Raw genomic sequence first — 26,069 nt, forward strand, 5'->3', positions numbered from 1 at the left:
GCTGCATAAAGTGCCAGTATAAGATAAATTAGTTTTTTTTTAAACTGTAACTGATGCAGAGATATTCTAATAGAGCCCCAAAATATAAATATCAACCTGGAAATGTGCTTGATACAGTACGTCTTCTTTAAACTCTCCATTTGAGACCATCTGGTAGAACTAATGTGTCATTTCTCCAGATGTTGATTTAAAGGGTTTATTATGTTTAAGCATTTGCCTAACCAGATGTCTCAAATTATCCCAATCGATTATTGGGATTATTATTGTAATCTGTTGGGCCTCTCCTCTCAGATGATTTATGTTTCAACAGAAGGATGCTTTCTAGCTTCCAGTCATGATTTGTATGTTTCCTCCTTTCACTGGAGACACAGCCTGAGGAATGAGGAAGTAAAGTGAAGTAAAGGGACTCTTGTTCTCTTCTCAGAGGTCACAAGAACATTTTGGATCGAAGTCATGTCAAGAACAAGATGATATAAAAATTGATGCTGCTCAGATGACCAATAAGTCTGACTTGTCAGCTGTACTAGACTGCAGACTGGAAACTGAAGTATCTCTGAGGCTGGGTTAGGATAATTCATTTCATATTTTCCAAATAAACACACAGATAAAATTATAGAATTCTTACAAACCCTTTAGGGCAACAACCAGAGCTTTTGATTATTATTGCTAATAATCACTTGATTATTTGATTAATCAAGTGAAAAATAAATCAAATAAATCAGCAACTTTCCTGATAATCAATAAAGACATTTTTGTAACTCCATTACAAAATATTGCCATCTCAAATATGAGGAGTTGATGCTTTTCTTTGTTTTGTTTGTTTAGTTAACTGAAGATCTTTGAGACTGTTGGTCAGACAAAACATGGCATTGGAAAACCTTACCTTGGATTTTCTAACATGTTATAAACTGACAAGTCTATTAATCAAAACATTTAATCAACACGCAATTCACATAATAAGTGCAATTGTAGCTAATCCAAGTGTTTTAATTTTGCTAGTTTTGTGTCCATCAAAAAATGAAAAATACTAAATTTACCTTAGAAATATGGTGAATTTGTGGAGTTTTTGCTTAAAAAGGATCTAAATCATGAATGAGTTATCGAAACAATCGAAGGTTAATTTTCTGTTGATGAACTTATTGATTCTAGCTTTGAAAGTCACGCTAACAAAGGACATTCAAATGTGTCCAGTGGTAAAGTCTATAAATGAAGATCATTATCTGATTCTGCCGTCTGTTTGTCGAAGTGATTGATTATACTGAGCAAACTTCCTGCTGCAGATGATATCAGTCTTTTATTATACAGGATGTAGGTCAGTCCCTTTTATATTCCAATGTTTTTGTATGATATTGGGATTATTGTGGTCGCTATAACTAATTCAAATGAAGTTTTATCCATTTTCTTATCTATTTTACCTTTCATTTACAATGTAGACCATTGTTGAGTATTTAAATTACTATTAATGTATCATTATTAGTTTATCAAACATTTTATTAAACCTAAACCTAACGTTTTTCCTTTAAATATTAATTATTCAGAGGTATGTTTGCATTTTTAAAGCATCAGTGCAACCAGACACCTAGTGGCATGGTTACGGCAACACAGACAGACACTTGTCCGGCCATCTCTGACATTATTTGCTCAAATTTTCAACCAATCTACAACAAATTAAGATATTATTTTACATTCATTACTCTAAAACATGGCCAAGATGAGTATGGTTGACCAGAAGCTGCTTCAAATGCAGCTGGAAGCCATGCAGACAATGAGATTACTGCTTGTAGAGAGAGCCTTCACGGTAATGTACAATCAATAACTGAGATGTTGTTTTTGTTGGCGGTGCTTGTTTACTAATCTGTCTTCATTCCTTTTTTTGTCTCTGTAATACAGGGTGAAAAAAATAATGGCTTTGATGTGCTGTACCATAACATGAAACATGGCCAAATTTCCTCCAAGGAGCTGACAGACTTCATTAGAGAAAGGTGAGTCAAGTACAAAGCAACACATCTAGTCTTAGTTAATCTATTACATATATATTACTCATTAACCTGTTATAAAGTGCTTGAATGAATGTCTTACCTGTCTTGGTTTTCTTGGTATTTAAATCAGTCAGCACCTGCAGGTTCAGGTCCTTGTGTTGTGCTTGAATAAGACTAATCCAGTCCAATAAAGCTAATCCACTCTCAATTTGCTTAGCTGCTACAGACTGAAGACAAATTAAAGGAAAATACGAATAGGAAAACTTTATTGTCTACATTGTGGAAACTTGCCTTTGGTTTCACCTTAAGACGTGTCATAAAAACATAAAAACACACATATGACAATACATCATTTCAGCATAGTTGCAAGGAGGGATGTTAGGACTTGATTCACTACAAGCTTAGCTTCATTTATTACCTTGACAGTACTTGGGACAAAGGATTTCTTTTAGATGTTTCTATTATCTATCAATAATCGATAACGTCTCCCAGAGGGTAAAGGTTCAAATTCACCGTACAGTCAGTGAGAAGAATCAATAATAATTCTGTCAGCTTTACTTCTTAAGAGTTTATCACATATACTACTCAGCTGCTTTTGTGGCTTCCTTAAGATTTTGGAGGCCATGATCACTATTTTTCTGTAGCTTGTTCCTCCTCTTAATGTTCAGTTTACTGTACCACATGATCATGTTAAAAGATAGGATCCTTTCCACAAAGTTCTTAAACAAGGTTTCCAGAATATTTTGCCTCACTCCAATCTCTGCATTTGCGTTGTGAGCGTTTCTTAAAAATGTGGTCAGTATTGTTCTTGAAGGTAAGATTACTGTTGATGTACGGACCAAGGTATTTAAAATCATCAACCATCTAGACCATTTTCCAATAATAATCATTAGCTGCATTAAATCTTTACTGTTTTATATAATGAGTTCTGAAGTGTCTTAGTAACGTGTTGGACCACCACATGAAGTAGGAACCTTGACATTGATTCGTCAAGTCTCTGAACTCTACTGGAGGGGTGAACACAATTTTCCAAAACGTATTCCCTCATTTGTTGTTTTGATGATGGTGGTGGAGAGCGCTGTCTGACATGGTCCAACATCTCCCATAGGTGTTCAATTGGGTCGAGATCTGGTGACTTTGAAGATCATAGCATATGACTCACATTGTTTTTATACTCCTCAAAGCACTCAGTGACCCCTCGTTCCCTATGGATGGGGGGCATTGACATCCTTGAAGAGACCACTCCCATCAGGATAGAAATGTTTCATCATAGGATAAAGGTGATGAATCAGAAAAACTTTGTATTGATTTGTAGTGACCCTTCCATCTAAGGAGACAAGTGGACCCAAACATGCCAGAGAAATGCCCCCACAGCACAACAGAGCCACCAGATCCCCTCACTGTAGGGGTCAACCATTCAGACCTGTACCGACATGCCCTCGTCCACTTGTTGAGAATAAGATGAAGGATGGCTCATCTGGCCATATCCCTTTTTTCCACATCTCTGTAGAGTAGTACCTATAGTTTTTAACTCATTGAAGTATGAAATTAGGTGTTTATGCATTGCAGCCCTACTGTAATACCGCTATCTGTGTAGTGGACTGTTGTTGATGACACAGTCTGATCATGTCCTGCGTTGACATTCTCACTCACCTGAGGACGAGTTTTATACACTTCACAGAGCATGATTCAATGGTAATTTCTTAATTGTCCCATGCAGTGCACCTGTCACCTGTGTGGAAGCATCTGCATTTGTTTTGTTCATTTATTCAGGTTTTTCCTTTAATTCTTCACTTATCTTATATATCTTTGATTTAATGGATTAATTTTAACGACAAAATCTGACAGAGTCTCCATATTTCTCATGAAAATGAACCAGTAAAATTAAAGCAAAGTGTGAATGTTACATAAACTTTACCTTTGTTGTGGCAGGAGCTTAATCCAGAGCCCATCCAGTAACCTGGCATTATTTTACACACCTCCTGCCTCCTCCCGCAGCTTGATAATACCATAATAATAGCTCCTTTTCAAATTCCTGCCACCTCTGTAAAGATTAGCTTCACTGTGTGAGAGGTGTGTTTATTACCTGCCACATGATAGACATTCTACCACTGGTATTCAGCACCGGATTCCTTTGTCTGATCCCAACTCTGAGGAATGCACTTAGTCACTCATACAGCTTCATGTTAGACTCGGTGTAAGATTTAACATGTTCAATCACCTGTGTCTTATTAAGTCTTATTGATACAATGTAAAATCATCTTCTTTTACCATTTGATAGTTGTTTTAACCTGTAAATTGTCACCTACTTAACCCTTATGTACCATCCATATTCTGACCCTTCCCTCATAATTTCCAAACTTCTGAACCACAAATCTATGTTTCATTCACAATTGCTTTTATCATTCATTGTTAATGGTTGAGTAATCTTTAATGAAGCAGAGAGAGTGTAATGGAGAAACAAACCCCATTCACAACCACATGTTATTATGGTCCTAAAATAGCTATCATGATTGTAATCAATGTTATTGAATGTGAAGAATGCAGTAACAGTTTTGAATGGGGATTTTCAAATATTTAAAAAAAATAAATACAGCTTTTATTGTTCTCTTTTCTATGTTATACGTCACTTAAGATGAGGTTCAGGGCGTTTTTACTGCTATCAAATGTAAAAATGGGTCAAATTTGACCTGATCTGATATTTAAGGGTTAAACACTTAAATGAAAGGAAAGATACTTAAAAACTAAGACTTTCTATCGCTGAATGACGTTGCTGGTGCACCACTTGTAAAGATTACCACTGCTTAACTGTTCACACTCGTATATGTTGTGTAATAAATCATCTTTTAGCTTTTCACTTTGCTTAAATATTAGCTTTTGACATTAGACTTCACCGCCTGCAGGCATACAATTGTTTATACTACTATCATGTATTATAAGGAAGGTCATTTCTGGCTGGACACACATGGTCAGGTTTTAATTCATTGTGTTTATATTGTTCTGGGGTATCATGAGTTCAATCACAGTGTGTCAGCCTCAAGGTTTTAAGTTCACAGGCTGAGTAGTGCTGATGTTTTATAGCTGGAAAAAATGACATAAGGGCTCCCTCTGGTGGCAGAAACAGCTCTGTGCACGGTATTAATACATTCCCAGCATCTTTGCTATTCTGTCAAATAGGGCCCTATAATTTTATAGGCCCTATAATTATAGAGGCTAAAATTATATAAGCAAGCATTATACATACTTAGGACTTGGGTTAGACAGCAGATTGTTCTACAAAGTTGTCAAATATTTAACAAAAAAAACTAAAAATTCAAATGGAAGCTCTTTTCTCTTTTTAAAGTAGAAACCACATTATACAAACAAGCATAATGTTCACATTGGTTTATGGAGATATCCTGTATGCTCATATTGCTTCCTCCACCCTTAAACCTCTGAATGCTATATACACAGTGTCATTTGATTCATTACAGCAGGCAATTATAACTGAGTTGCATGAGAAGAATAGATGGTTATCACTGTGTCTTCAGTTATTTAACATCTTTAGTTGAGCTCAGAGCTATAATAACCATGACACCAGTCCACAGAGCATGTTGGCTTTAAAAAAAAAGTCCTCATAAAATCTCTGAACTGGGACAGACTGGTTTATGATACTATGCACATCATTAACTACTGGTATGAACTACAATACAGCTTGAAGTAAGAGACACTTGTTCCTTCTAAGGGACTTTAAAGTTTTTCTTGCATTAATTGTTTTACCTTGTGAGGCAGCTGGATTCACAAGATCACTATATCACGCTAGAATCCATCGGGATATAAATTACGTGCTTGTGTCTGAACCACCGATGGTTCGGACTAATCAGTGTCACGAATCCAGCTGCCTCTCAAGGTAAGATGCTGATAGACAGACGGTTCATCCAGTTTAGTTTACTTTACTTTAATAGGATCCCTATTAGCAATTGCACTGGGCAACAGCTACTCTTCTTGGGGTCCACAAAAGAAAAACAATACGGTTATAAAAACCCAAAACATTATATAAAAATACAATACAATGAAAAAAGATGAAAGAAAATGAGAACATGCAAGAAAGTAACAATATATATTCAAAGCATACAGAAAAAAAAACACCAGAAAGAGGAAAAATAAATAAAACACCACAGAAACCTGCCAAGTTCTTTTTTTTTTTTAGAACAGTTTCCATGGACAACTTTTCAGATTTGATCGTTTTTTTAAAAGTAGAAGGTACTGCTGTCACTGTGGCAGTATGTATGACATGATAAAAATAACAAAACAAGCTGCCATTGTGAGGTTGTGAACTCACACAGGGTTGTGGGAGTGTGAATGCAGCCTATAGTGCTCGTCTTTTTTTAGCCTGTCCCATCCTCTGTGCTGCTGCTGTTGTTGTTGTTGTTGTTGTGCTATAAGTGAGTTTGTTTGTGTATATGTGTGTGTGCATGTTTGTCCCGTTTCCCCTTGGCTGACCTTATTCCTATGACGTGACTTCAGAGAGAGTCTGGCTAAATGAAACATGCATAATTTAGCCTTTCATTATAACACGCCTACATTTTTTTTTGCTTTGTTTTTTTACTCCTGTCACTTTGCTGCAGAATGAAAGAATAAAAATGAAAAAAGGAAATTGAGAGAAGCAGCGGATTCAAACACCAGCTTTCACACTCTGTCAGCCTCAACATGGGGTTTAAGAACTAATCACAAGCCAAAACCACACTTATTTGCCCACACGCAGTGCATGTGGTCAAACATTTATGTTGCAAGTTCTGTGTGGGTATTTTTGGCAGCAATCTTGGCCGATCTGAGCCATAACCTAGCTGAAAATACTTAGGAAAAACTGTGTCATACCGTACAATAGCAGGGTTTTTAAAGACATAATTGTTATCTTGACACTATTGGTGCATGATACTATAATCTTGAGAATATGAACTGTTATTTTAAAATAATTTTTATTGATTTAATAAATAATCTGTGCGCCTGTTGTTTCTTTTTGCTCTGTCCCAGGAGTACCATTGAAGAGGCCTATGCCAGGTCGATGACCAAACTTGCCAAGTCAGCTGGCAACTTTTCTCAGCTTGGGTGAGTATAAACAGCTTTCTAAAGGAGGGAGGAAAAAACAGTGTGAATTAATGGCTATGAAAGCCATGTCCTGTCCTGGCTTCTGAAGTGTCTGTCGCACTTTATCCCAGGACGTTCGCTCCAGTCTGGGATGTGTTCAAGACCTCGACAGAGAAGCTGGCCAGCTGTCACATGGAGCTGGTGAGGAAGCTGCAGGAGCTTATAAAAGAAGTTCAGAAGTATGTGGAGGAGCAGGCCAAAGCACACAAAAAGGTAAGGAGGTGTAGAATAAAACTGGAGCACACGTGTAGAAGTTGGGGCAAGGTCACTAGCGCTGTCTGATTGAAGAAAAGAAAAGAAAAGAACAAACTGGAGCAACCATTTGATTCCAGCTTTCAGTACTTTAGCTTACTTTGAGGTTTGATGTAGAGCTGCAACAACTAGTCGATTAATTAATGACTTAATCAACAGAAAATTAACTATTTCAATAATTAAGTAATCATTTTGAGTCACTTTTCAAGAAAGAAAATCACAATTCTCTGGTTCCAGCCTCCAAAAAGAATAAATATGTGAATATTTTCTTGTTTCTGTAGACTTCACTGATAGTATCTTTTGGATTGTGTACAAAACAAGGCATTTGAGGATGCCTCCTTGTGCTTTGGAAGACAGCAGTTGACATTTTTCACCATTTTTTCTGACATTTAATAGACAAAAAAAAAACCTACTCATGACACTCCTTTCATGGAGCAGTTTTTCTTCTTATTGTCACAAGTAGTTTTCCGCTCCAGCGTTGCCTCACTTTAGTTTCATTTAAGAGAGTTAACTGTTAAATATAAACTCATCCTCACCACTTTTTTTCTCTGTTATCAGATGTTTCTCACTCTAGTTATCATCCTTAGATTGAAAGAAGTTGACAGTGTTAACCATCCTAAAGAAACAGGACTTCATTTAATAGTTGATTCCCTCTTGAGAAAACACAGCCTGCAGTATTATTTTATGAAGCTTTATTTTTTCTACTCTTCACTCCTCTATCTCTCCCCCCTGCTAAAACACAACATTAGCTCATATCTCATGCATGAAGCCACAATAAACACAGTAAAAGAAGAGCTTGGAGTTAGTGGAGTGGGACAAAAACGCTGTCGGTTTCTCTCAGTCACCTCCCTGCACTCCCTGCACCTCTCCTCCTGGTGCTAACGCTCAGATATGGTGCATATTGTACTTAAAAATATGTGCATAAGTTAAGCTATTACCAGTTTTGTTTTCCTTATTTTATCATTTATATTACACAGTTACCATGTCAAAATATAGAGAGTGAGTCATGATGATGAGTGCTGTGTGTACACTTTCTTTGTAAATCATTACAGCTTCATCATATTTCTCTTTTTATGTCTTTAAGTAAAGTTCATGTGAGGAGCTGTAGAAGTAGAACAGATGCCACTTTATAGCAGCTTTAATTGTTCCCTGTGTGTGTGTCACATGCTGGAGAGTCCAACAGAAAATGCAGTAGTGTTTAACTGAAGCAGTTGAGGGACGTCCATGTACACTGAGATTGTATCTGTTATGTTTTGTTTTAAAATCACATAATTAGTGCCGCACCCTGAAAGTCGATGAGTCAGATTATCTGTCGGAGATCCCTCAGCTGACTGACATTTTTCAAGTCCAGTCATTTATTGGTTGTCAGAATGCATTAGAGTAACATGATAAAACAGGTAGAAACTTACAAATATGCAGGGATAACATTTCAGGGGTTGATGAGGTTATAAATAAAAGTCATGAATACATTTTAAAACAATAACTTATTATTTCAAAGCGGACATTGTTGTGAATTTATTAAAGATTTTCAGGCCTACTGTTTTTATTTTCATCTAAAAATAATTACATCTTAAATAATTTCATTTGTTAAATTATTCTTTTTTTTTTTTTAGATTTATTTATTTGTTTTTTTATGCTTAAAGAGAAATGAAGAAGTGGGCCCATCCTGTTGAAGGAGAGATATCATTATTATTATTAGTTATTTCATAGCTGGCAATGCCATAAATTATTTTTTAGCAGTTTCATTCATTAATTTACATGTTGTTAAATGTTTAAAATGACATTTAAAGAAGTCCACATTAGCTTGACTTAAACAGAAATACATATGTGTTGGCCGTCTTATTGTTCTGACAAATCCATATGGTACCCTGACATTATATGTTGGGAATTCAGACAGACCGCAATTCAAATCTTGCATCATATGCAGCTGTCTTTTATTGATTTTCTTTTTAAATGCTCATGTTCCCATGACTCTGTTGCATTTGGCTACATTAATCTGGTTGAAATCATCACTGAAAGTCACGCCAGTTGATTTTTTGGATTGCCAGATAGTCTATGCGGGGGAAAAAAACAGAACAGAGTAGTCAAATCATCCTATTGAACAGCCAAAGCTGAGTCTAGCCGAGTCTGTTACAGCCCTACACATAATTAAGGGTATTCAAGGACAAGTGTACTGTTCTCTGTGTATCATGCTAATGTGAAACAATACAAGAAACAACTGCATACATAGCAGAGTAATGGGTGACACTGGCACATATTCAACCTATTGTTAGCTGAGTTACTATACAAGACGTGTGTGTGTGTGTGTGTGTGTGTGTTGTTAGACAAAAGAAGAGGTGGCGTCCACACTGGAGGCCGTCCAGAACATCCAGACCACGTCTCAGGCGCTGCAGAAGTCCAAGGAGATCTACAATGCCAAAACTGTGGAGCAGGAGCGCCTCCGCAAAGAGGGGGCCACCCAGAGAGATGTGGACAAGGTGGGAGGTCACACTGGCACATACACACACTCACACCCACACCCACACCCACATAATCATGGTATGGTAATAGGGCATGATGAAGTGCTTTAACACCCCAGTCTATACAGAAACTTTAACCCCAAATGCCTCTTGCTGTTAGATGTTAAGTGGAGTTTGGTTTCCTCGTCAGCTGATCCTCTGAAAACAGAGAGCTATTGTATACAGCTGCAGCGACACAACTGGTCAAAATACAATCCTGTCTTACAGATGTTAAAAACGGACTCAATTAAAACCTTTTTCAGTTAAACTCCAATGAATCAGAAACCATTGTCATAAGTCCAGACCCCCTCCAGCGATCACTTCTCTGGTTTAAGTTCTCTATCTTGTTACATCTAAAACCCAACGCAGAAATCTGGGTGTTATCCTTCATAACAAATTTAACTTTGACCAACAGGTCAGGTCAGATCATGTTTTATGCAACTTATAATATCTCGAAAATGTTATCTTTTTTCTTTATCCGCTAAGAATCTGGAAACCATCATCCATACTTTCATTACATCCCGCTTAGACTGCTGTAGCTCACTGTAGCTCACTGTATTCCCGTCTTTATTAATACAACCTCTCCAAACTTTAAGTAGTTCAAAATGCTGCAGCAAGACTACTCACAAAATCTAACAAAAGAGTCCACACAAGGCCTATTTTACCATCTCTACACTGGTTACCTGCACGTTTTTAAGATTGGTTTTCAAAATTACTTTTAAAGCACATTTGCGGTTGGCCCCTCGTTATATCACTGACTTGTTAACCACTTACGAGCCTGAATGCAGCTTGAGATCCTCCAGCAGCAGGTCTGTTAGTAATTCCCAGGTCAAGGCTTAAAGCCAGAGGAGCATCAGGGCTCCACGACCTGCTGGAGCTGTCTTCTTTTAAATGTCTCTTAAAAATGCGCTTTTTCACAGATGCTTTCCCTTGAATTTGTTAAATTTCTTCAATTTGTACATGTTTTTTACTGTGTTTCATTTATTCATACCTCGCTTGACATTATTACTGTATCAATTCTACTTTTATGCGGTATTTATGGCAAATTATCTTGTTTTTATGTATTTTTAAAGCACTTTTGTAACTTGTTTTTGAAAAGCGCTACATAAATAAAGTTATTATTATTATTATCATTACAGTGCATAAACCAATTATAACCATTCATCTGTCTGTTTATAATTTGCAGGCTGGAGTGAAAGCCAAAAAAGCCACAGAGACCTACAAGTCATATGTGGAGAAATATGCCACAGCGAAGTCAGAGTTTGAACAGAAGATGGCAGAAACTGCACAGGTATTGTGATGTGAGAGTTTCTCTGTGTATGTGTGTGCTTTCTATTTACAAAAAAAAAAAAAAAAAGCACTCACAAACTATGTCTATTGTCTGTCCGCGTGCTATGCAACACTTTCCTTGTGTAATCTGTCAGTCCCATGTGTGTGTGTTCCACATTTCGTGCCCTGTATTATCTCCAGATTGTGTTTTTTCCTCTGTAACGGAATCATTGTGGAAAGAGCCTGATTGGATCCATCTGAAGGACTGATTAGATAAACTCCAAATTAAAATCAGATCAACAGAATTTGGCCCCCATATCCTCCTGCACCGCAGAAGCTCCGCCACCATAAAAGGTTCCAGTTAGCCCTGGCGTTTTTGTTTTCCCCCAGAGAAAGCGGCCGTTGCAGATTTCCTTCCCCGGGATCACAGTCTACGGCTCATCTCAAACGCCGCACATGTGGATATGAGTTATAAACACTGAACACATGTGCTCTCTTGACATTACCGGGGCTCCTACATGTGTGTTCTCTTTGTCTGAGCGTGTCTGTGGGTGGGTGGGTGGGTGTGTCTGCGTATGAGCGTATGCTAGCGGTTATCGTCGCAAATGACAAAAGTTATATTGTAATGCGTGTGGGTCTCTGTCTCTGTATGCAGTGAGCGAATGGCTCTTTATCTCCGTGTGTTTGCGGTGAGGAATGGCTCATCTTCCTCTCCATCCCCACTGTGATTTTCCAGTTTATGATTATTTACACTCATTCTCCATGGTTCACCCCAAAAGCCCCGGGTTAGATTTTGCATGGAAGTATATACTAGCATTTAAGGTTGTGTTTTCCCATCAGTGCATCTCACGAACACAATAATTGACATCTCTTGGAAGGGACCTATAACTGTCTGTGTCTGCGTGTGTGTGTGTGTGTGTGTGTGTGTGTGTGTGTGTGTGTGTGTGTGTGTGTGTGTGTGTGTGTGTGTGTGTGTGTGTGTGTGTGTGTGTGTGTGTGTGTGTGTGTGTGTGTGTGTGTGTGTGTGTGTGTGTGTGTGTGTGTGTGTGTGCGCCATAGACCACCCAGACTCATGGGAAGTGGCAGTGACACAATAAGGAAGTGCTGTTTCCTTTGCTGCATTTTGTCCCAGACTTATTTTTGTTATCATGCCTGTTTAATTGGGCCGACACCAGGATGCAGATTTGTTGCCGTGCAGTTAATTTGATTTAAGCGACTGGATGATTAGTTGCATCGTGAGTGCCGTTAACTCCCCCCCCCCCCCCCCCCCTCTCCCTGCTGTTTCCAGAAATTCCAAGACATCGAAGAAAGCCACATTATCCACATGAAGGTGATCATTAACTCGTACTCGCAGTCCGTCAACGAAACACACGTTCAAATAGAAGAGGTAAGTGCGCGCATACATACTCTCAAACATTCCTGTGGGTGGAGTAGGTGTCTTGTTGACCTGAGGCTGTGCTCATTGGGTTCACTGTGTGTCATATCAATTAGTGTCATCTTTGATCTCACTAATCATTTAACTGAGAACCAGGAAATGGTCCATTCAGCCCTTTATGCCAAGCAATTAAAAACTGATCAAAACTCCCTCTCGGCCTATCTAAAACACCTCCATAAGTCCAAACACTGGCCAAATAGCGTGTCTGACGAGTTAAAAGCGCATGTACAGGCCTGTTTGTTTCTGGAAAAGCATGTTTAGATTTTAGAAAATGACATCAAGTTCAATTGTGAAGGTTTTCAAACACCATTCTCGAATATATTAATCAGTTTTCCAACATTAACTACAGATTTTCTTCCTCATTTGCTGCCGCTGTAGTTCCCGTATTGTCCGTAGAGGGCGACGCTGCTCCACCGTGAGAACGTCTCGGTCCTGCCTGCAGCTCGTGCGGCAAGTTGGAAAGAATGTGTAGCGACAGGCTACCACAGGTTATTCAGCCCCTCAGTTCCTGTGCCTCTGAGCGGGAGATGGGCAGTGCTGCTGCCTGTTGCTGAGCCAAATTAAAATACAGCTTTGAAGACAAGTGACCACTCTCACCAAACCATCAAATCATAAGCAGTTTATGAAATTGTAATTTGGTGATAAATACTCCTCAAAACCAGGTTGTGAGGGACTGTGCGGGTAAGGTAAAAGGGAGGGAGGAGAGGGGGGAGGGAGAGAGCAGGGCCAGGATTGTGCTTAGTCACCGAGTCTACTGGTATTCATGCTGACAAGCAAACACACTGACCACATCATACATTTGCATATACTTAAATTTGAAATATCAAATATTATGAGTGCTGTTTCAGTTAAGCAACCACCAGCACACACAGTGTCTCACACACACACACACACTGAAGACATGTAAACTTTATACTGTGTAGTAATAGTGTTGATGTTTGTGGATTTCAGCCTCTTTTTTCTTTGAGAAAGACGCTGTGCCTGACGTATTTCATGCATTTGCGTCAATAATATTATTTTATTCAAATGAGGAGTTTCAGCCATTGTGAAAATACTATCAAAGCAATAAGTGAAACACCCCAACAAGGAAATTTTTCATTGGTATCAACTGTCAAGACCTTCTCCAACTGTTAATGTTAAATGTTCCCTCTGTATTCAGATTTGTACGACATACAAGAATAGAGTGAGTTAGTTTTTCCCACACAAGACAAAACCAAAAGTAAACAGAACCTAATCATCCAAGCCTTTAAATGGTTGAATATGTTATGTGTGCTAAGGGAGTGTAGGGAAGCGGAAGGTAAACAAGTTCATTACAGCAGAGGAGGTCACAGAAGTATCATTCATCCTAACATTACAATGTGCATTAGCTCAGAAGTGTATTTACAGACTCTACTAAAGAGCCTAAATTCCTTTTTTTATAGTGTAATAAATTGTTAGGCTTAAGTTATGTATTTGAACAATTTAAACTTGATCTTAGAATATTCTTAAAGTGAGATTCATAGTGAATCTGGGGCTGATAAAATCTAGGGCTGATAAAATAATATATTCACCCTTATGTTAGCAAGTCAAAACACCTACTCATTGATAAAATGACTGTAAGAAATCAGGGTTTTTCTTTAACTATATTTGATGTATAGAATGTAGCATTACTGAATGTACAGACAGGAACTTTATCATAAAATCTGGTGTTTTCCCTTTGTGGTGCAGAGAGGAAAAACAATCACCCAAAACCAGAGGGCCTGAATAAAGTCAGCAGCTGTGGTGTTTTCAACTTTCCAACTGGTTGCACCACAGCTGTGAGCAAAACCAGAAGTGCTTATTGGGTAGGAAGCTGGTAAAGGAACATGTTCTTGGTGCGTGTTCTATAATAGATGGTCAGAGCGCTCTTCAAAGAGTCTTCCTGCCCATCTGGGTTGGGATAGTATGAATCTCTGCATGTGTTACACTCTCTCAGTGAAGCTCCGTGCTGGCAGGTGAATGGGATTGTGTACTGGTGTATCAGAGGTGACGTGACTGTTTATGCACACACGAGGCCAACAGTGGATTTGGCAGTGACTTTTACCTGTGTACAATGGAAATTGGGGAGAAAATGCAATACTAAACTAAATTCTTGCCTTATATGTAGCTCATCCAAGAGAAGAGTTCAGTTTTGGAGCTGCTGTCTGTGCAGAGACATTAAACTACCAGAGACGAGCGACTGCAGAGAATTGAAGTGCATGAAAGTAAAAGCAAAGAGCACCTGTAACTGAAAATCAAGGAGCAATCATGTCGACCTGGCAGGTATTTACAGAAAAGGCTCAGCTCACTAGGCGTGAAGTATAAGAGGGTTAGATTGAAAGGATGAGAGGGGGGGGGAAGTAAGCAGTGTAAAGAGGAAAATACCTTATATAGGTGTATTCAGTTCACATTTGAAGTTGAGAGGAGTGCAGAGTGTTGTTCTCCCGTGTAGAGAGAGCTTTAAACTCACATAAAGGCAGGTGTACGTGTCAGTGTGCGTGCCGTGTTTGTTTTTGTAATATGTGAGCGTTTGTGTGTGTGAGTGAGGATCCCTTGAAAGCAGATGCATGTTTCAGGGATGTGGGCGAAAAGGCTCGACGGGATGAGGTTTGTGTGTGTGTTTGTGTGTGTGTGTGTGAGAGAGAGAGGCCAGGTTGAGTCCAGTGTTAGTGCCCGCCGTCATGGCAGCAGCACCTGACAGATCGCGTGTGCTGCAGTGAGCATACTTCCTCACCGCGGCAACCTCCATGCCCCCCACCCACCCACCCACATCAAACCCCCCCACCCCCACCACCCCCACCACCCTCTCTCCCTCACAACATCCTTTCCTGCCAGGACACCGAAGGCTAATGCACTCCACCTCGCCACAGGGGCCTGTGGGAAGGGGGAGAGACACATTTATGTGTGTATGCGTTTACAGTATCACGCACATCTAAATGGTTTGGTGAGATGGCACAGAATCAGCCGCTGCTCTTCATCCCCATCCCTATACGTACATCACTTTCACTTCCCCCTCAGTAAACACACAAGCACACATGCACATTCAAAACAAACAAGCAAACAAACACTATGCTTCCTCTGATACTGCCCAAAGGGCATCAGCAGTCTGCAGTGCCAACAACAATGATTCAACTTGACTCAATAGAATGACAGTAAAGAATAGTATCTCTCCACGGGCCAAATACAAAGTAAATGTTATAAATATCAACTAAAGGCTAAGCAGTGTGAATTACAGGGAGAGCCAGCAGCAGCAGATTGTGTTTGTCTCCTGTCCTGTATATCACAAAACAAACGCCCAGAGATCTCACCTCTCCATCAACCTGTGACACTAATCCTCTGTTTTTCTTCAGTCTTTGAAATACTCGAACATTATGACATGGACTGAAAACATAAAAGTCTAAAACAATCTCTGAAAAATAAGTTCAATGTCAGCTTACTTGACACTGGTGTATGTAACTGAACTTCCTTCAATTACTGGTGATTATGGTGATGATTGATAATGTCAGTCCTATTCCAGTTTACCAAAACAAACAGAAAACAGGCAACTGGAAATTCATGTCCTGACTACAGTAGATATGTGATAAGCTTTAACACAGCATAGTCATTTTACGTCTTCTACAGATCAAATAATTTCACTTAATGGTGCTTTAAATGATTTACAAACCCAGTATATACTATATGTAGCTAAAAATAGAATTATTATACACTTTTTTAATAAATTGATGTTACCAAAAAACCACCAACAAGCAATGTAGAGTGAGCATTGATAGGCTAAAATGTCAGTAGCACAGTCAGGAGAAGGGTTAGGCACATTTGAAGTACTTAAAATGAAAATGTATCATACTTCAGTCAGAGCCCAGAGCTCTGCAAACCCGACCACAATATGTACTGTATTTGCTGGTGAGTTTGAACATGCTTGAGTTGCCAGTACTCGGGTATCTAGTTAAATGCACTTGGCTATACGCCTTTGTCAAGTGAAAGTACTGGCGTTTTCTGAGAGAATTTGACCCCTTTTCCTTTTTAAATAATTGATTAAAGTGAATGTAAATGACAAATAAACACTAAATACATTTAAATCCTAGCAACAAATGTGGATTTCATATGAGCGTCTGCTGCAGTTGACCCTTTTTTCTCTACCATGTGCTTTCTCTCCATCAGTTTTCGTGAATTCCAACTAATTTAATTGTCATTAAATATGAGTTATTGTTTTTTCCATTTCGTAGGTCCACAGTGAATTTGTGAGGAACGTCGACAACACCTCAGTGGAGAGTTTAATACAGAAACTGGCCGAGAGCAAAGGAACGGGCAAGGAGAGACCAGGTGAGCCGCCTCGGCCTTGTATGTTTTTTTTATTCTGAAAATACACGCTTGTCCACGTCTGAGTTGTGCGTAAACAAACTAGCGGTCCGAAGAATGGGCCCTCCATCCGTTTCATGCCTTGTGGGGAGGGGAGGGGTGTATAGAGAGGGGCAATTAGAAGTCGGAGAGGACCATCAGAGTCAATCATAGTAATCTGCTGTAAAGGTAGGCAGGCTTGGCATTCCAGTAAGCATGTGACACACAGGGGGCTTTGCTGTGCTCGCAGGCTAAGCAGGCAGAACCAACCTTTTCAGGAGGTCAGAGCTCAACAATGACTCTTGTGTAAACTTTGCCATGCCACAATAATCAAGGGAATACTCCTCAGACTCCTTTTGGCTCTACCCCCCCTCACCTCCCTCTTTCTGACACACACAAAAACACACGCACACTTAGTCACACACACACGCCCAGCTCATTCATTGATATTAGGCTTCTGATTTTTCATAGCTTAATAAATATTGATTAGTCTGTGAAGCATGTGAATAGTTTTTAATGGCTGGTCATAAATATCCAATTACTTCGCTAGTCTTCTGTACTTGTACTACATTACGTCAGGTCACAGGCATAAAGGGTTCACCTCTGCTGTGTTTGTGTGTACACAAACGGTGACCCCTGTGTCCAGACGCTGCGTCCAAGAAGTGGTGGCCTTCATTTGTTTGGACAGCAGAATTAATTGAGGCTAAAAAAACGGTCAGAAAATTCCTCTTGTATCAAGCTGTTCATTAGGGATTGCACAGCAGCCCTGGCCCTGTCAGAAAAATAACCTGTCTGTCCCCTGATTAAATAGCTGAACGGATGGCCGATCCAGTGCCTTTAGAGAGAGAGAGGTTGAATAAACTTTCTATTGCGGAAACAATCCCAAAGTGACACGCTGCGAGGCAGGGGGGTTCGAAATGTGTTCAACGATATCCAGCTGAGCTGTCAACTGGCGGTGGGCCAGACACGCAAACCCCCCCCCTCCGCCCCTCTCCCACTCCCAGTGCCATGTGAAGCATATGCAATTTAAAAAACCATTCTTCGCTCATGCGTGACTGCATGCTTCCCTCACAGAGAGTAGAAAGAAAAGAAACATCTTCCCCTGTATAAACAAAGTCGTCTGTCTGTTTAGGAGATGTTTAAACAGTTCCTAATGTCTGTCCAGATTTAGGTAATATTCATGTGTCTGGTGTTTAGACTTTTTTTGCAGTTGGTGTGCATAAATATTGTCAGATGCAATAGCAGGATGCTAGCGGCAAAGGGTTCCTGCTCTGCCTGGTCCTGACGTAGGTTCGCAGCAGCTTTTGTTAAACATCCCAGAGCTCGAATTAAAAAAAACGCAATGTGTAATTTTCCATTAATTTCCCGCATTCTGGCTCTTTTGTATTACTCTTGTTTGACAGTTTCTCCAACCGATGCAGCTAACAAAATATGATGGCTGATGATGAGATAATGACGATGAGTTTCCTCTCCAGGAAAAGACGCACCATCCAAGCTCTAATACTCTTTACCTGTTTCATGTCAATACAGCGATGAGGACGATGAAATTACAGTGTCTGCGTGCGCCTCTCTCCCTTCCTCCCATGAGAGAAAGTTCTTGAATGAGCATGCCAAGTGGTTCGTGCTGCCGTTGTGTATTTGCCGGCGGTGAAGAGGCCTGATATTGCACAGTAGAGTAGATCGGTCATTGGTGTACTTTATCCACTTCACTTGGCGTGATGCATGCCTCTCGTGACTCGCCGCTTCCCTGCGCTTCACTCAGCATTGCACACGCCAAACAATGCGTCAATGCTGCTCGCGACTGGCATCCTCTGGGGAGGCTGTATTGGGCCGCTGCTACCGTATACGTTTAGAGTTAAAATATCATTAGCTTTGTTGTTTTCAGGTCAAGGCATGTTAGTGTATCGGAAATACTGCCAGAGGGTCTTGCCCCATCTTTCTCTCTCTCTCTTCTGCTCATCTTACAAAAGCTATTAGGTTTCTAGTTATATGCAGTCAATCTGGTCTGTTAGCAAACACAGACTGCATGTCTTTGAGGTCATGTCATAAAAGAAAATAGGTAGAAATACTTAAAATGACAGTAAAGTATTGATGTGTTTTCTGTTAAGTGGGCAGTTCTAGTTGCTTCTAGTCACATGCTGAAAAAATGAAGCACATGTCCACATGTATAATTGAAAAATCAGATCATATCCACTAATGTTATATTACACTAATGTAATATAACATTTCAATTTGTTTCACTATACAGCTGAGATGTCACTTTTTGTAATAGATAATAAAATCACAGCCCAACCACCCGGACTTCACACATAAACGCATTGCACGTCTTGCCTGTGAGTTTGTGTGTGTTTGTGTAAGCGTAGTGTACATCAAAGCGCAGACCGTTAGAAGAAGCCTCTGTAAATGTTTCTGGAGGAACGATCGAAGCGTGACAATCCAAAGTGCAGGGCCTTGGAGGTAAATGTGTTTAATTGATGAGCATTAAATTAAGTGTAAACTTTGTTATTTTTCACTGTTTTCTCATCACATGAATGATGCATCTGAATAACCAAAAGCTATGTTTTCTTTTTTCTTTCTTTTTTTCCTTTTTTTTTTTTTTGTGGTTTGATCTAAATCCATGGCTGGTTGTGCTCCAAGTGATATTGCAGTCATTGGCTGGAACAGATATGAAAATGTGTTACTTCCATCCATTGACCAGGGTTGTGTTTGCGTGATAATGTTTATTTGTTTATTTTAAGGTCTGTTCTTTTTTTTCTGGACAGTTTGTACATGCCAGAGAAAAGCAGAAAAGGGCATCTCTGAAGCCTGAGAGCAGATTTGTCCATGTGGATTTAAACACTTCATTGCATGTAATCTCGGACTTGTTTGTCTTATTGTAATAGGGTTAGCGACTTTGCGTGCACCGTGCGGGCAGGGTTAGTTTCAGCTCGGTTTAGTCTTCATACCTGCTGTTTGCTGTGAGCACCGAGACTCCTCCTGAGTTGATTAATTGGTTTATAACTTGCAATTTATGCATCCCAGGTTGGGGGGGGGGGGGGTGGTGTTTATCTGTCAGGAAGGACTAAATGTTGTAGAGTAGGTTTTTGGGACTGTAGGAGGGCGTGTCATATCTCTGAAGGCCACCAGACACACAGTTGACTCCGCTATTGACCCTATCTACCCTCTGGGACCAGCCTAACCCTGTTTGTATACACACTCTATATGGCACGCCAGACTGCATGTTGTGTGCTTCCCCAAATGTATGTGTATGTGTGTGTGTGAGTGTGTAATTATGGCGTGATGTTCGTTCACAGCATTCTCAGCAGTGGGTCATTGACCCTTTCTGTGCCAAATGAACCTAAATGATTATTTTTTGTCTCATTAGGACCCATTGAGTTTGAGGAGTGCAATGCAGCCATTGCTACTGAAGGCAAGTTTGTTTTCTTTTGCAATGTTTAAGATGCACAACTAGAAAAGTAACAAATAAACTGCAAGTGGTGTTAAAATCTTAAATATGCACTGCAAAAATTTGAATTGTGATTTGGAACAGATATAATGTCATTTCTTAAAATTTCTTGTTTTTGTATTAAGGTGCCAAACCCAGGAAGAGAAAACCATTTGGCATCCCAGGTCGGAGGAAGGACAAAGACACAGACTCCACGTGAGTAAAAACTTTTTTTTTTTACATCTTTAGTCCACCAACACATTTAATACAACTTCCTTTTTTTAAAGAATTTCTCATCATCATATGAACATTTTGTTTTCTAGGGAGTCCACAGAAGTTGAAGCTGCTGTGAGTATCTTTGCCATTTCTTTTATTTCAGCTTTGTATGTAATTTTTATTTCAAACAGCAGGAGGTGGAAAAGATCCTCGTTGGTTTTTATTCTGCTCAGTATTTCACTATTGGAACATGTGACTCTCTCACTCTCTCTGTTTCCTCTTGTTTGTTTTGTAGATTTGCTCATTCATTCATTCCTCTCTATTTATGCTTGTAGAACTCTGCCAATGGCGCTCCCCCTGGATACTATGGGGCCATAGACATCCAGAATGCTGTAAGCAAGTTAATACACATAGACATAAACACACACAAACTAAATATTCATGTCCAGACCTTCGGTGTTTTTTTTTGTAAATCATGGTGAGAAAATATATTTCATAAATATTCATAAAGGCTGCTTTATTACTTCCTTGCAAGAATGTACTTATTCAAAATTGAACCAATTAGCCATAATAGGAAGCAAATTGTAAATTGTATCAACAATTAATGTCAGCAAAAGACATTTCACAGTTGTGTATGTATTAAAATAGCAAATCTTAAAGATCAGAAGTTGTAAAAATGTCAGCTGGTGCCTCTAAGCTCTCGGTGCAGTTGATGACGTGTTTGTTGTCGGTCATATATGACGTGTGGACATATCGAGGGACCGTTACCACTGTGTTCTCTTTGGGGGATCTCGGCTAGGAGACTGGAATTAAATTAACTCAGTGGGTTATAAGTTGTTACAAATGTTCCCAATTTGTACCCATCTTAACATACTGAGTTAGTCATATTGTTTTTTTTCTATGTAAAATGTTAGAAACAGAATGCAGTAAATGAAAAAGAACTTTCCAGCTGTTAATAGACTGCATGATCCACACTTAATTAACTAATTGACTTTGATGAATTTATGAAAATATACACAATTTTGACGAATTCTGAACGTTTTGACCATCTTAAAATATAGCGTAAGGAGGAAGTCTGATTAAACTATTACACACGTTAGTGTGTAACTTTTAAAAAGTATAATTTAAAAAAAAAAATGTGTTGAGCACTTTAAAACATTTTGAACAAATTCCTCACCTAAATTTGATTTTTACATGTTACTTTATATGCAATTTGAGAAAAAAAAGCAAACTTTTTTTCTTTTTGATAAAATTAGATTTTATACTTATTGATCCCTGTAGGTTAAATGCAGGTGTTACAGCAGCTGAGCATGAGTCTAAATAAGATTAAAAATATAATAAGATATATAACTATATATAATAAAATAAAGAATACAACACAATATTAATATAAAGTGCGCGTGTAGTATGTGTGTAAGAATAAAGTGCAGACAATGGCAACAGTGGCATTAAAACTAAGCATAATGAATGATGTTAAAATTTGATGTGTAATAATTTATAAATATGATTTGGTTTCCATTTAGCTGCTTTTAAAATTAATGTGTAAAGGATACACATATAATACATTTAACACTGTGCAAAAAAAAGTTTGATTTTAAACATAACTTTTTGTTTTTCTGCTTGTGTTTTGCAGAACGTTCCCCAGGTTGATGCGGAGGGTTTCTGCATCCGACCAGAAGCAAATGAAAACGATATCCTTTACATTTATCTCCACTCTGTGTGCATTCAGCAGTTAATCAGTGCTCAGTTCGCCTCGTAGGACATCTAGGATTTATCATGATTTCTTATATCGTCACACCCACCTGCATTTGTACTTTTCTGTTGCCCTGATGGCCTAAAGAAAACCGTAGCTGTTGTCTTGTTGTCTCCTTAACTTCTTCTTTTTGCTCACATGCCAAAGAGAATTCCTTCTATTCATCCAGCGACTCTGAAGATGAAGACGAACCCAGGAAGTTCCACGTAGAAATCAAGCCCGTTCAGCCAAACAACGGCACGCATCAGAACCGAGCCACCATCGACGAGCTCAAAGCCTCCATCGGCAACATCATCCTGTCGCCCTCCACCTCGGTACGTATGGATTTAACACGCACACTTGAAAATCCCAAACCTGTTGCTGCCCCTGCGCTGCTGCAGCAGCAGATGTCTGCTCTGCCTCTGCAACACCAGAGGGCAACAGGAGAATGTCTAACCTCTGTTAGAGTAGATGTGAATGCCATCTAACTGTAGTACACGTCCTGTGGATGAACGCCATTAGTCACTCTTTCTTGAAGCTTATTTTATTTACATTGGAAAGTCACATGTGTTATGTCTAATTTATTTCATATGCCAGATTAGCTTCTGATTCAGTAAAGATCCTGTTTGCACACATGTCGGGTTTTGCTTTCCCTCAGAATTCAGTTTCATGTCTGTTTAAAAAAAAAAAAAAAGATATAAAACAATAATTTGTGAGCTAAGTATCTGATGTTGTTTGCCTTTTCTTTAGACTCTCACACACACACACACACACACACACACATATACATACACATATACATACACACTCTCTCACTCCTTTGCAGGCACTTAAGAAAAGGCTTTGCGGCACACACACACACACAGACACACACACACACACACACACACACACACACACACACACACACACACACTCACTCACACACACTCTCACACTGCCCGGTCTGATCCGTGGCCTCAGTCGTGGAGTCTTTCATTCAGCTCCTTGTCCCTCACCATCACTAAATCTCTGAATCATTCTCCGACCGCTCTATGAAAATAGTCGCCGCCATTAAAATTTAAAACCACTACTGCTTGTGTGCAAACATGCGTTGTGTGTGTGTGTGTATGCGCACCAAGCTGTTGTTGTTGTTAATGTTGCTGTGCAGCGGCTGAGAGGGCACACTCAGTGTCGCTAAAGGGGGTCTAGTGGGTTTCACCCGCCACACTCCCCGGCTGCACATTAAACGAATGTCACGGCATCTTCTCTCTCTCTCTCTCTCTCTCTCTCTCTCTCTCTCTCTCTCTCTCTCTCTCTCTCTCTCTCTCTCTCTCTCTCTCTCTCTCTCCCTCTGCTTTCACCACTGTTCCTCTTCACTGTTTGTGTTGTACCTCCAGTCTTCTCTTTTTTTTCTCTCTCTCTTTTCTTTGTTTGCTTTCACTCTTTCGATTTTATTGGAGCCCACTTGTTCTAGACAGGACTCTGTTGTGGTTATTTATGAATACTTTATGGGCTTAGTTGCCTAGTTTTTTACAAATGTTTTCTTTTTTCCACTCTAGGAATTAATGGTAAAGATAAGTTACAAGTTTATAGAGGATGTTTTTTGTTCTATTTAATATGACAAGATTGAGGAGGAAAGATGTTCTCTTTTAAACCTTTGACTTTGTTCATTGCAGTTTGGTTTCGCTTGTTGTTGAGACTCAAACCCACAATTACTTTCTCATACTAAAAGTACAAAAAAAAAAAAGAAACACAGACCACAGTTTGTGTGTTCAACTCTGATTAGCATCTAAATAGCAGTATTCTTGCCTTCTTCGCTGTCTGTTCAGATTTATTTTTCACACCCTGTTCCTATTAATATTTACAGAAATGTTCTGGATTAAAGTTAAAACATACATCCAAGGTGATGAAGAACGTTGCATCATCTGGGGTGAATTATTGAGAGATTTTCTTTTTTTTTTTTTCTTTTTTTTTTTCGCAGCGCTCATTTTTCTGTCTTTTTCATTTCTCCTCCTGTTTGGTTCTCCCTCCGCGGTGTTCCTTTATTGAAATAGCAATGGAAGTCGTGTGTGTGTGGCCAGCAAGAGCCGTAATTGAACCCATTTGCCGCTTAGCGCCTGTGGGACTAAACCCTGGCCTCACAGCTCTACCGTGGTTAAACGCTTTTGCTATGTTCCTTAAACCCATTTTGTTTCTCTTTCTCCCCCTCCTCCCTTGACAACCCCCCCACCCCCCCACCCACCTCCCACTCCTCATCCACTCTCTCTCCTCATCACCCCCACCAACCTTTCTCCTTGTGCGAATACATTCTTTATTGAAATTGATGTTCTAAGTTTCCATTTGGGTTGGTGGCCCTCAAGAGCATATCTTGCATATCTTGTGTTACGCAGCATGACACAGCAGATTTATGGGTCGGAGAGGGGGAAAAAAAGAGAGGTTGTGTGAAGGAAGCTGGTGAAGTGTTGGGGGCACGCTCTCTGTTGTCCCTGACTGATCGTTGTACGGGCTTAGATGCACGGTTTTGAGCTGCTGAGTTTTTCACCCTAGGTTTAACGTCTGGTATGTGTGAGTCCAGAGTAGCCCTGTGATTTACTGTCTTTAACTCTGAAGTGGAAAATTCCCTTTACCACTGGGAATAATTAATAATATAGTGTTCAACCTTTTTAAACGTTTTTTTTTATTTTTTTACTTTCATTGTGCTTTCATGTATTTGAGATTGTATATTTATTCACATAACCAATTTAAGGCTTAAAGTTTCAACCTGTCAGACATGTAAAAATTAAAGGAGAGGGGTTCAAGCTTCTGAGAGTAGTGCAAGCAGAGAGGAGCATAATGACCCTCTTTAAAAAGTTGCGAAAAAGTCAGATTTATGGGTCACGTATGAAGGATGATCATTTATGTCTTAGGGTTAGGGGTTTTTTTGGGGGTGGGGGGGTTTTACAAGTTGACAAAGTCCTGCCGAGCAACAGCTGAAAAGTCCTGGTGGGCCGTATGCGTCTCCGATTAATTAATGTCTGTTTTTGTTTTCAGGGGCAGATGCGGAGGAACCAGTCCAGTGAGTATTTTCTCTGTCTCTCTGACCTCTCTATCTGTGTGTTACTGGACGGACTGTAAAAGCGGGGGCGTGGGGGGTGCAGGGGGGCCGGTGTGTGTGTGTGGGGGGGGTGAGTGAGGGTCGACTGTACAACCTCTCAACTACGTTTTTCTTGGCCGGCGTTGTTTTTAAAAGAAGTTTGTCTTTAAGAAGGAAAATTCGGAAACCAAGCCAAAACCAACATATCCCGAGCAAAAGTAAATAACTGTTCTTTTCTGTGAATGTGAGTTTGAAGGATACCCCCCCCCCCATGGTACAAATAAGATTAATTGCTTAATTAGCTGTTTATATTTTGACATGTCAGAAATGATCTTTTTTCCTTTCTGCAAACTGACACAGTTTTTTGTGTTTTTCTGTGCTTGAGAAATACTTAAAGCATAGGTGTAACCTACAGGTCATGTATCATGCTCCATGAGGTCTTATCACAGGTTTTAAAAAGCATTTAGAAAGTCTTTCAAACACACTGTTTGTATGTCACTAAATAGTAATAATATCCACATTCTGCAGCTAAACCGTTAATAGAGTTTAGATTAATCTACAAAGGGTAATTGCATTGATAGATGTATACTCTACATACGCTCAGGGATCACAGGAGTATCTACATTAAGCTCTAAGGCTCAGGGTCCTGGTGAGTATGTTTTCACTACAGTAGTAAGCCTCCAACCCTTCCTTCCCCTCCGCTCAAAATATCTGCCACAGCCCCTCATCTCTCGCTCTCCCCCCTTTCAT

At 39.5% G+C, this 26,069-nt stretch overlaps 1 protein-coding gene across 3 annotated transcripts in view; it reads left to right on the forward strand.

Moving 5' to 3' along the window:
* fcho2 (FCH and mu domain containing endocytic adaptor 2) overlaps positions 1 to 26,069 on the forward strand; it is a 47,886-nt gene that overhangs the window by 10,217 nt on the left and 11,600 nt on the right. For all 3 annotated transcript variants that reach the window (XM_062434229.1, XM_062434231.1, XM_062434232.1), the window contains exons 2-15: positions 1,891 to 1,982; positions 6,993 to 7,067; positions 7,178 to 7,319; positions 9,683 to 9,835; positions 11,043 to 11,147; positions 12,414 to 12,512; positions 16,781 to 16,877; positions 20,257 to 20,301; positions 20,463 to 20,532; positions 20,640 to 20,664; positions 20,868 to 20,924; positions 22,166 to 22,223; positions 22,424 to 22,599; positions 25,277 to 25,301. In XM_062434229.1, coding sequence (XP_062290213.1) covers positions 1,891 to 1,982; positions 6,993 to 7,067; positions 7,178 to 7,319; positions 9,683 to 9,835; positions 11,043 to 11,147; positions 12,414 to 12,512; positions 16,781 to 16,877; positions 20,257 to 20,301; positions 20,463 to 20,532; positions 20,640 to 20,664; positions 20,868 to 20,924; positions 22,166 to 22,223; positions 22,424 to 22,599; positions 25,277 to 25,301 — 1,219 coding nt within the window. The remainder of the gene's footprint in view (positions 1 to 1,890; positions 1,983 to 6,992; positions 7,068 to 7,177; positions 7,320 to 9,682; positions 9,836 to 11,042; positions 11,148 to 12,413; positions 12,513 to 16,780; positions 16,878 to 20,256; positions 20,302 to 20,462; positions 20,533 to 20,639; positions 20,665 to 20,867; positions 20,925 to 22,165; positions 22,224 to 22,423; positions 22,600 to 25,276; positions 25,302 to 26,069) is intronic.

The sequence above is a fragment of the Scomber scombrus genome, chromosome 15 (assembly GCF_963691925.1).
Source record: "Scomber scombrus chromosome 15, fScoSco1.1, whole genome shotgun sequence".
Taxonomy (NCBI): Eukaryota; Metazoa; Chordata; class Actinopteri; order Scombriformes; family Scombridae; genus Scomber; species Scomber scombrus.